The sequence below is a fragment of the Leguminivora glycinivorella genome, chromosome Z, assembly GCF_023078275.1.
Source record: "Leguminivora glycinivorella isolate SPB_JAAS2020 chromosome Z, LegGlyc_1.1, whole genome shotgun sequence".
NCBI lineage: Eukaryota > Metazoa > Arthropoda > Insecta > Lepidoptera > Tortricidae > Leguminivora > Leguminivora glycinivorella.
In genome coordinates this window covers 33,444,230-33,456,681 of record NC_062998.1, presented here as the reverse complement: position 1 = coordinate 33,456,681, position 12,452 = coordinate 33,444,230, and the positions used below count along the sequence as shown (strand labels likewise).

Genomic DNA, 12,452 nt, shown 5'->3' with positions numbered 1-12,452 from the left:
GATCGGATAATGTGAAAACGCACTAACTCTACTAAAATATAAAGGTAGTACACCTTACGCGATTTTTAATTTTACCTGTCTGACATTTGCCATTGCTTGTTATCAATCATCATCATCATCATCTGTTCCGAGTTCGATATTTGTGTTTTCGAGCTTCCGTTTCTCCGTATTAGATGATGATTGTTATATTTATGTTTTTTAGAGTTCCGTACCAAAAAGGTACAAAAGGAACCCTTATGGCGACGCTCTGTCCGTCTGTCTGTATGTCTGTCACATTTCTAAATATCTCGAGAACTACTTACGCTATCGATTTGAAATTTGGAACAGTTATGAACATTTTAAACCTCTACAAGCTGAAACTATTATTTTTAAAAATATATTAATATTAATTATAGACAATGGCCAAAATAGAAGGGGGGCAAACCGTAAATGACAAGTTACTAGGTCAAGTGGGATATCGTTAGAAAGAGCTCAAATTGTACATATCAAAACTATTTTTTATATTTTTTTTGTAGTTTAAGTTTAAAAAGAATTATGAAGGAAAATGTAAAAAATAAAATACCATTCCCCCCATATCTCCCGAAGTTTACCAACGAAAAATTATGACTTTTTACGAAATATTGGTTTTAAGCTAAATTTTACAGGAAAAGGTTTCTGGCCTTAAAAGGTTCTCTATCCCTGGATCTGTCAAATTTGACGGCTTCGGTTTGTTTACACTTTTTTCAAGTGCCAAAAGTACAAAGTATAAAAGTTTCAGAAATAAATATGTACCAACGTTATAATAGTACATTTCGATACAAGTGCGAAAAAGAGGAAGTTCGAAACGAGTGGCGATAAATTAAAACACGACCGAAGGGAGTGTTTTAAATCGACACGAGTTACGACTTCCCTTTTCGCACGTGTATCGAACGACGTTTTTCAGTACAGATGGACCTCCGAAGTTTCGACCTGACATATAATGAACCACTTCTCGCACTAGTGCGTAAAAAAAACATCATCTGTACTGAAATAGTACATTACGATACAAATGCGAAAAAGAGGAAGTTCGAAACGAGTGGCGATAAATAAAAACACGGCCGAAGGGAGTGGTTTAAATCGATACGAGTTACGAATTTTATATTGTAAAAGAATACTCGTAATGATAATGATGATGATATAGAAATTTACGATGATAATTATTCTTGTTAGCCCCACTTGCACCAACCACTTAACCCAGGGTTAGTGGGCTGTCATCTGTCAAATTCCATATAAAATGGTGGGTTAACGCTCGAGTTAACCCTCCATTTTCGTTGGTGCAAGTGGCCCTTAGGTGACTGGGAATTCGACAATATCTTTATTAATTCAGTAATCAATATAATTACTGAATCTACGGTTCGCGATTGTACGTTATTATATCGCTACTACTGCGACATGTTTCTTTTTTTTATATTATAAATGGGCTTACTCTTGGCCACAGACTAGCAGAAGGCAAAGACGGGGCCTACGATGGAGTGAACTCGCCCAGAAGATGCCTTTTCACTCTTGATTTGAAGGTTGCCGGGTTATATGAGCCAATTCACGAGATTCACTTGGTTTCGGGCCAATCCACGTTCACGCGGCGGCTAAACTCCGTGAGTCCGTGCACCCACTCCGTGTGATATACTAGTAATAACTGAGTGCTTACACCGTAAATTCAGTAATTACATGAATATGTCTCACGAAAGTTTAACGTCTATAACGTCATTATTTCTTTAGCAGTTACAATGTCAGTTTATTGGGTGTGCAACAAATCACTAATCATTCAAGCCACTTAGCTCATAGTCGTGACTCTATGTGTCGCACTAATACGGAAGAGCGATAAACAGAGACAACTACAATACGCTCCGGATGTAAGTATGGAGTGGAACGTCTAGCCACTCGTCTACGCGCCCTGGGCTCTATCAAATTAAGACAACTTACCTGAAAATTCTGTATTTTGCTTCAGATCTTCTAAAACCTCAGGCTTGAGTTTGCTATTTTGTTTACCCATTTTAATTTATGTTTAGGTAATATGGAACGTAGATTAGACTCAAAATCGTGCTCTTCCTAGTTAGGTATCTCGTGGCCCCTACAAAATAACATTATATAAATTGTAAATAACATCGCAATTACAACAATGTGTATGTATATGAAATAATTTTAACTGTAAACAAACAGATCACAGCGATTTAATATAAAGCTAATAAAAAAATATGAAAAATACTAGTCACTACAAAAATAACGAGACGATTTAAGAACTATTTTTGTATTTTGTATATTATACATGAATAGGCAAAATGTGAATCAATAAAAATATTTATTCTTAGAAATACAACAGAGAGTTGATGGGGACACAGTGGTTACTTCATCTAGTTTACGTGCCTATCTAGAACACTATATGACACCGGATATACTCTACGTTACACTGCTAAAAGACAGATGTTTGCTTCTGTAAAGAATGAGTAGTCTGTAAACACTTCAATATTGGCTCAGACTTAGATATATGTACTGTATTAGAATTGTAACTTTTTGGATAGAATTGCAATCGTCAAGACATAATGTTGTATACAGGGCTGATCAAGTTATAGCAAGGTTCATGAAAATCATGAGCTGTGAATAATTGATACAATTTATAATTAAAATTATCGCTACAATCACTAGATGTTTACATTGATTGTTTAAAATATTTACTACCTAAGAGGCTCCGTTTTCAATACAGCTTTGTATCCATGTAATTATTATTTGGACATTTTTTTATGTTAAGTATTTGAATGTTTTTCATTGCCTAAATACTTGTATTTCATGTCCTAATTATAATGGTACAGTAAAATATTGTAGGTAACGAAATCTAAGCGAAGTTGATGGATAGAACTTTACAAAAAACGGTAATATTGTAGTTATACACAAATTAAGTAGCGGCTTACTTATTTAATATGTAGATGTAAAAGTACTCTTAGCTCATAATCTTATGGAGCCCTTAAGTGGTAAATAGGTGCCTATTAAGCAACACTGTAACCTGAAACGGATGTAAGGGCAAGTTGCACGACGCATTCCACTAAGTCACTTACACCAAGGATGGTCACGGCGGCTGCCACTGGCCAATGCGAGAACTAGTAAATGTTATACATTATCAAAATTCTTACGAATTACAGATGTTGACATACGATTTGGTACAACGGGCCCTTATACGTGTTTAGCTTAAACAATTTTTTTATTATAAGGTACATTATTGTGGCGTAACTCTGGGTCTGGCGAGGCGTCAATGTGATTTGATAATCAAATGGTTCAATTATGTAAATAGTTCCGTAAAGAAAATGTGAACGTTATCTCTGGATTGGTGACAGATGACGCCACACCACTTTGGTGATATATATTAAACTAGGCATCAACTTAAAAAATCTAGTATGTATGTACGCTTTTACAATGCAAAAATTACTAATCTCTTGTTAAATAAATAAAAATACAAAGTTTTTACAGCCAAATAACAATTAATAATTTTTAGGAAATAAAATGTTCGTTATTTTTCCCTCACACGCTTGTTTGCAGGTTCAATGAATACTTAATATCACAAATTCACAATACAATTATGACAAAAGTAGCTTCATGGTCTTCTGACATTTAAACAAATTTATTCTTACAGTCGAATAGTGACATAAAATGCTGTCTAAGTGTGAAATAATAAGCAAAAACTACAGAAATGTTCAAAATTGTTGTAGGCCGTTCTGTGCAGCCAAATATGTAAAATGTGAGAGTAATTTTGGCTATATCCATGTCTAAATGCTTCTTGTAGCTTCTGCAACTCAAATACTTATGCTTAAAATACAATAATGTATAGCTGGCATGACTGTCATAGTGACTGCATAGCTAGCTTTACTTTTATTTATCACATAATAAAGACGCTCTACATCGGTTTATAACGCACCAATTGACTCGCGTCTCTCGTGTACCTTCTTTAGGTCAACAATTCATTGAATTTACAGAGTGGCGTTTTCAGCACATTTACAACTTCCAAAAATTAATTTAAATATGCTTATTGTAATGTCCTAATAATTCATTAATCGCCTTTTTGTTTCGATTGTGGCTTATGTTATTTATGGCAACATACATGGCACATTCATATTTTGAAGCATACACAATAGAAAAGCAAAGATGGACATTAATATACTACAGAATGAGACATTTCTATAGTTAAGTACAAATACCGCCTTAATAGATCCGTGCTGTAAAGGTGCAAGTGATTAAGTTAAAGATGGCCGACACATCTCTGAGTGGCGAGATAGAAAAGTAGTAATGTGGAACGAGTAAGTACATACAACTAATTTTACTAATACTGACTACTTAACTAATAGTTTTTGTAATACAATTATAATCACTGGCGCATAAGCTTGGGTCGCGATAATGACACAACTGAGTGATGACATTAATTGACCAACAATTTGAAGTGTAACTTCTCAATTGATGAGATATGTATTCATTCATTCATATGTAAAATCACTAGTGAGCGTGTGAAACTAAATAGGAAGGTATTTGCGAGTGTACCTACATGCGATTGAATCGCAAGTTTTTATACAGCATTCAGAATAAAACCAACCATTAAATAATGCTGTGATATGTTACACAAGACCCTGTCTGCGAGCTATTTTCAGGTCCGAATGAGTATCATTGATCCCTCTTCCCTAGTTTTATAAATTCAGTCATATCATTTTTGTGTAATATCATTGAAAATAACATACCATTGAAAATATAATACTAATCTGAGTAATGTTTAATTATACAACACGTCGGTGATGTACATAAAAAAATCCTACGGCATAAATATATAATCATCATGGTTTGTCAGCTTGAATCTTGAGGTAACTAGAAATAGTCGACGTAAGAACATGTTGAGCACATTTAAATTCACGTTCTAAAGGAACATAGGTATTTTTAAATCTAAGAAGATGCTGTTAATATTTATAATAAAAAAATATCAACACTTTCGTAGGCCGTACTCAACATAATTAATTACCGCACTTAAAAATTGGCGATAGATACTGAAATAAAAGTAGGTAAACCTTAATGGACCGTTTTATTAATATTATTGATATTAAAGTGATTTAAATCAAAGGGACTCTATAAAAACGAATGAAATTCTGAATGAATGCCCGGTACCATTCGGCCTAAAAATATATATTTTAATGCAGTTCTATCAAAAAGGTGCTTGTAATAAAGAGTAAAGTATTGTCAGACTTATAAAGTATTTGGAATGCATTTAATAAAATATTCTACATAGATTCTTTTCAAAAGACCCGGTGACCGTTCCTCAATACAAGCAGTTTTTAGACTTTCAATAGATATTCATGTGAATTCGTTTAGTTGCTTAATATTTTTTCCCATTTTCTTGAAGTGTTGTTTAATTTCTTGTCTTAGAGATATTGAATTATAGATCACAAGAATACCAAGATTAAAATTATCATAAAAAATAATCCTCATTCGATTTGTGCCTTAGGCAACTACATAGAACCTCGTATTCATTCATTATAAATTCGGTAAGTATTATAACATCACAATTTAAAAAAAAAACATTGTACGTTTGTTTAGGAGACCATAAACACTCGGCAGACTAAAAAACGTTTGCACTCGTCAGCAAAAACCAAGTTTATAGATTTAGAGGTTCAGCAGAGGCAACAATCTCAACTGCAGTGCGAGTTCTTCCCGTTGCTTTTCTTAGCAATTTGTGCGTTCGTTTACTTTGTACTTTAACCTGTTTTCTGCGGCTAGAAAACTTAAATATTCAAGATTGAAACGAAACAATAACTGGAATTATAAGTAGTAGTGATAACTTAATATATATTCAAAATACTGCGACCCCTTAGTATAAGTAAATGCGTAATACATACCTAGTATGGCCAACCACTCATGTCTTTATAGAAGAATCGAAATAATCACAAGTTAGTATAGTACCTACTATATTTTTCTTACGCTAGCATTATCATCCCGAAGAAAGGGATGAGTATATGTATGTTGCTGGTCAGCTACTAATGCGATTGGTTGGTAAGACTACTATCAACGGGAATCCAAAAATGCTTATGCATCAAGTAAATCCCGATAAATCATTAAAAATCCAAGAAAATAATTAACTATGAAATGCAGCAAAGTGAACTTGTTACCAGTCGTAAGGAAACAGTAAATATGTAGATGAATGAAAAAATTAATGATAACTATTTACAAAGAGAGCTAGAAGGCACAGTAGTGTGGAAACTATTTGACCAATGTTATCAATCAAGGAGACTAAATTATCACCAAATGAACTAGTGGACTACTGGTAATTTTTCCTAATTCGACATTTTCGATAATTCGCACATGCCAAACAATATCGTTAATACGTCAATTCCCTGGTCATGCACCTTGACTCGTCACCTGTCATTCGTGCAATATACAGTTGGAGTACATACAATTATGTATTTAGAATGTTTGAACCTGATTTTCATGCGCAAGTTAATATAAAACGGATAATATCGTCGGACGACATAATACCGGGACAGACAAAGCCCATACAAAAACACGTACCCCTGAAATGTATGGACCTTTTAGGCTTAAAACTAGATGGCACTGTTTCGCAACCAAGAAGTGGCTAAAATCGTATTTTTCCCAAATATTTTTGCGTGTTTTTATTTTTTATAAGAAAAAATGACATGCTTATTTATTCAATATCATGATATCACGTCAATACACATTTTGGAAAAAATAAATTTGTAGGCATCATCAGTGTAGTTATGATAGTATTTAATAGGTGGCGCTAAAAAATCGAGGTACGATTCTAAGTATGAAGATTGTGTAAATCTTGTACAAATTATGCTTGATATCGTGGAGATTTTGTATCCTAGACCGTTTGTGACTATACCGTATAATGACAGATGACGAGTCAAAGAAATTACCTGTGGAAATTGACGAATTTACGACTTTGTTGGCATTGCCGAATTAGGAAAACTGATAAATGTGATGAAACTGATGAATTAGATAACTAAAATGACGAGGTAGGGAAAATGACCGGTAGTGCACTAACTCCATCAGATATTGATTTTACTTAGCTTTGAATACCACAATAAAAAAAAGTATGCGCAATCTTGTTACACGTCTCGAGTAATATCTAAAATGGAAAAGTGCGTTCGCGATAACTGTAACGTGAGCGTATACTCTTAACTTCGGTGACAGCGTCGCAAACGCAGCTGTCTAGTTTTTGTCAGTGTGCAAATATTATCGCGCATCTCACGTCGATAATAAAACAGCACACAAAAATAAAATTAAGAATATATTTACTCAACTAAATTTATAGTTGATAATGAATGAATGAATTGAAACTAAAGCTGGCATATCGAACATTGATTTACATCAAATAAATCTTGTAATTGTAATGTTCCGGAAACCAATCTGATAGGTTTGTGTCAAGGTTAAATGCTCTTGTGCCTACACGCAAGTCTGTCGAAAGTCTCGAATAAGCACAAGCGTCTCTCGTTGGCCAAGGATATCTCGTGACTACTGATAGCGAAATACATAATATTATGTACGTTTAAGTTAGTAGCGGGCACTGAGTCTGCTCGATCCTAAATATTAGGTAGTAATAATGTGTGTCAAAGGACATTAAGACTGAACGGTGAAGAATTTGACCTACGAGCGATAGACCTATGCGAAAGGCGAGTTGTTCGGATACAATATTTTTAAATATAGGATAGGACAATCCGACAGCGACAGAAATGTAATACTTCTTATACAATTATCATTCACATACATTAACTTTATCAAATAGGAATGGACATTTCAATATTTTTTAATATTCAAGAATTCATTGACTTTATGTTCGTTACATTAATATTCGCTAAGTACAAATATCTTTTCACAAATATATAGTAAACACGTATTGGAGAAAGCTCGGTGTGGATGATATCAATGAGGAAGCGCAGCTATCGCTATCGATAAAATTCATCGCCTCTGATTTCTAATCATTCGAGACCCACTCTCGCCGTATTCTATATTAGTAAGTATATATATTACAAAATACTTCAGCATTATAATACTTCCCACGAGTCGCGTTGTTCACGGGAGTGTAGATATCAGATAGCGGCCGCTGCGCTAACCATGAAAATTATCACGGGTACTGTGTACACTTCGTAGTTAACCATGCTGACACGACAGCCACACAAATATCACTTAATAATTACTCGCCGAAAGACAAACGTCGCTATGCAAATACAAATGGATCGATAACAAATACATTTTGTAACAATAAATAAAACGAATCTCAAAAATCATTAGTAATTGACTGGATAGCACGCATTGTGTTAAAATAAACCGATCATTAAATAGTGTGCGTAAATTATGAAAAATATTTACAAATGATTTATGTTTTTAATCCGTGCTCTATACGTATATCTCTCACCAAAAAGAATTAGCGGTTACGTCAAATCGTGTAACCGTGTTACTTTACGCCTCATACTTTGCTGTCGTGTCTACGCACGCCGTCGGGTTATCGTGAGGGACAGTGAAGGGGTGGGTGGTGAGACCGGGCCGCGGGCTACATAAGCCGAACCCGCTTAAGGGGCGAGCATTTTGGAGAGCTCTTCGTCTTGGAGACAGCCTTTGAGGAACTCGTCTTGCGTGAGCTGGCCATCATTGTTTTCGTCCATTTTAGCGAAGATGTTCTTGGCACGCTCCTCGGCGGAGTCGGCTGGGCGGTTACTCGAACATGCACCGAGCATATCGTAGATCGCCTGAAATATAAAATACGACATTATTTAATATTATATCGGTGATATTCCTACAGACGGTTGAAACGACGCGACAGAAGACGGAGATATTGGGTCCACAAGTTCTTCCCAAACCCGTCTCTTTAAATTTTTATCAGAATATTCGCTACTTGTCATATGCCATATAGCAGGACGCTTCTCTATTTCTGGAAGACCCGATGAACCCTGAAATAGTCCGTATGGAAAGCGCGCGCCAAACCGAAAACATAGAAAACCAATGATCTCATAGCGAGCGTTGACGCGCGTTAACAACATTCGAGCGTTAGCGTAACGTTCAGCGCGCGTTGAACGCTACGGGCTGAATAAAAACTTACGAGTATGTGTAGTCGTAAACGCGCGTTATCGTTGAGCGCTTGTCATTTGAACATGCTCTTAAATGGTTAACTTAACTCGATTAGCGAGCCCCATTTCGTTACATAGCACTCAATTTTACGCGTTTTTATGAGAAATTGAAATATACGCTAAGTCTAGACGGGAACAGTTAGTAACAAACATAGGTGGGCATTAACTCGTTAATCCGTTAATCGTTAATTAACGAAGTTAACATTTTGATTAACGGATTAACTTAAGTTAGCTTTAAAAAAATGTTAACGGATTCGTTAACTTCCATTAAATTTTTCCGAGTCCGTTAATCGTTAATCCAGCACGGCAGGCGCCAGCTGCGTCACGAGAAACATCACGGTCTGACCGCTACAGTAAAAGCCCGAAGTACACCAAAATCTAGGATTTACCGGTAAACCTAGGTTTTACTGATGCCGAACCCTAAAAGTCCGAAATATCACCTATGTTTTGTTATTTCGCTTCACTTTTATCAATGTACACTCGGTGAATCCTAGGTAATTCACGACCACCGTTCACTTAAGGGTTCCTAGTTGACTACGGATAACGGAACTCTAAAAATCAAAAATGATGTACAGCAGGGGCAATCTGCGGGAAATCGCAATATCTTCCATAATTTACACTTTTTTTATTTACTGCAGTGCCATATACAGTGTGGAAAGATAAGTCGGGCCCTGGAGGGAAACTACCTTAACGGCTCAGCCACGACATTGATCTAAGCGCGACAGCGGTGAGCGGCGGACATACATTGGAGCGAGACACAGCGATGGGACTTTTCATTCGCACGTTGAGACCAATGTCGTGGCTGGGCTGTAAATGCTTAAGCTGGTTGTATAAACAAGTACCTGAACAATTTTGGTCATCTCCTGGATATCAATGACTCCGTTGCCATCCACATCATACATACGGAAGGCCCATTTAAGCTTTTCTTCAGGCGTGCCACTCGATGTAACGTGAATCGCTTGCAGAAATTCCTACAACAAACACAATTTTCCGATACACCAAAGATAGTCTAATCCAAACTTTACTCCGTGAACAAATATATCACTAAAAGTTACCTGAAATTAATACATTCGCTTCAGCATATTGCATTATTATAACTCGCATAAAGCTTAAAGTAACATGTAAAAAATGAAATGGATCGCTAACTTCGCAAACAATTTACTGTTACCAAAGTTTACCTTAAAATCTATATAGCCGTTCTTGTCCATGTCGAATGTGCGGAACACATGATCACAGAATTCGACTGCATTTCCAGACGGAAAGAACATCTTGTACATATCGACGAATTTAGCTGGCGTCAGCCTCCCGTTCGGGCAGTCTTGCTGCAAGCGGAAAATACAAAACTTAACACACATGACGGCTTCATGGTAATAATACTAATAGTACATCAAGACATAGGTTCCTAGGCTAAAGAGAGTGTTTAAATATACGGAGTACGCATTCCTCCTTAGTGCGTTTTCACATTATCCGATCCGATATCGGATGTAGGACCGATATCCCATTTTAAGCTACTTTGATTTTTGATAATGTGAAAACGCATTTAGGGATCACACGCTTCGCTTCTTTTGAATCAATGTGTGAAGTAGCTTGAATAAACTTTCACTTATTATTGTCAGTACTATTATTTTCTTTTTCTTTCGAGTTTGTTGAAACAAGTTTCAATTTCTGAACCAATGCAACCGTGTAACCATTTCTCCGTTTTGACCAAAAAATTAACCGGTTACATATTTTTAAATTAAAGGAAACCCGAATTAACCCGTTATTTTTATTCTTTCGCTCATTATTCCTATTTGTATTTATAGGTAAACTATGTACCTTAAAGCCTTTGTACCACTCTTTGATAGTGGTCTCATCGTAAGATGTGTGCGTTTTGAGGAAGTCCATGTCTTCCTTGGTGAGTTTATCTTTGCTGACGAAACAGCCCATCTTGATTTCTGTAACAATACATAATAAGACAATATTTAGTAACTGAATCTAAAGCAAAATACTAGGGAGAGTAGCGAGACGATCATTTCATTTCGAGAGCATGCTTTCATGCAAATATAATCCAATAATTAATTTTTATTCAATGGTCTGAAATACAGAAAGAAGTCGAGGGCACCAGAATACACAAACTATCAAAAATCGACTATTAAGTCGCAATATCGTTGGATGACGTGAAATAATAAAGGGAAATCGTTTTGGAAATGAAAATAATTTTCCTTTTGAGTCAATCGTTTTGCACGTTTAATTAAGGACAAAGTATGAAAACACCTGAAATTACAATTTTATAATTTTAATCCTTTTTAGTCAGTATATACTTATTGATAAGAAAAGCTTAACTTGTTTTAAATAGCGCGTATTCTTATCTACAAATCAGTAGTTAACATCAAGGAAAAGTTACTCCCTGAATTAATTATGGGTTTAAGAAAACCCGCAAATAGTGCTCACGTTTGAGTAAGCTCAATCCATTTATTCCATTATTAACACTATGATGTTGAGTTCTATCATGCTACCCAATGAAGTTAAACGACATCAATATTTGTCAAAAATATAATCAAATGGCAATTACCGAAAACCTGAAACAAAAGGCTCTATTTAATAATGCAAACATTGTAAAATATGTGTAAAAAATGGACCAGTTACATTTGTCCCCTGTAACTAAAATGCGAGTTTGCCCCGCGGCATCTTCATAAATTTGAATATGTACACACAGATTCTATTGAGTCAGACGCCCGATCGGGCTCGTTCGGAGCAGACGTGTCGCCAAATTTGCTCCAATGATATTTGTTTTTGACATTGGAAATCATATACGGATACAAAAAGATTGCCAGTGCTATGAATGTATTCAAAAGTAATAAGGTAAATAAATATCGTCACGTCTAAAAGAGTCTCAGTTTAAAATCGTTTTTTTTTGTGTTGTTTACTACTTATTATTGTTGAGAAATAAAAAAATATATGTAACTTTAATACAATGATAAGAAATATAGGTATTTTTTGTCTTCTAAACTTTATTAAAATGAAAGAGTTTTAAAATTAATTTTAACTCGTTGGACTTTATTTACATTATACTGGTCACATTATTTAGTGTGTCAGTGTGTGTAACATTCTCTTTCGCGAAGAGACAATCAGTGTGGCGTATGAAAAAACTAACAGAACTAATCATTATAATTATATTCTATAAACAATTATTTACGTAAATGGCGAAATTATTCTTTCTTATGCAAACGTGAGCGAACATGACATGTTCAATTAGCACGTTTAATTAAGGACAAAGTATGAAAACACCTGCGACGTAAATTACATATTTTATTTGCTCCATAGTAAACCATATTTCCATATTATTAATAA

General features: G+C 35.2%; 2 protein-coding genes across 4 annotated transcripts in view; both read right to left on the bottom strand.

The window, feature by feature from the left end:
- Positions 1-12,452, bottom strand: part of LOC125241441 (neurocalcin homolog) — a 92,045-nt gene that overhangs the window by 14,203 nt on the left and 65,390 nt on the right. For both annotated transcript variants that reach the window (XM_048149934.1, XM_048149935.1), the window contains exon 2: positions 1,939-2,086. In XM_048149934.1, coding sequence (XP_048005891.1) covers positions 1,939-2,008 — 70 coding nt within the window. In that variant the 5' untranslated portion in view covers positions 2,009-2,086. The remainder of the gene's footprint in view (positions 1-1,938; positions 2,087-12,452) is intronic.
- LOC125241443 (neuronal calcium sensor 2) overlaps positions 2,248-12,452 on the bottom strand; it is a 122,631-nt gene continuing 112,426 nt past the window's right edge. For both annotated transcript variants that reach the window (XM_048149937.1, XM_048149936.1), the window contains exons 2-5: positions 10,938-11,056; positions 10,301-10,444; positions 9,965-10,093; positions 2,248-8,744 (exon numbers count right to left, since the gene is read on the bottom strand). In XM_048149937.1, the coding sequence (XP_048005894.1) occupies positions 8,568-8,744; positions 9,965-10,093; positions 10,301-10,444; positions 10,938-11,048 (561 nt within the window). In that variant the 5' untranslated portion in view covers positions 11,049-11,056 and the 3' untranslated portion in view covers positions 2,248-8,567. The remainder of the gene's footprint in view (positions 8,745-9,964; positions 10,094-10,300; positions 10,445-10,937; positions 11,057-12,452) is intronic.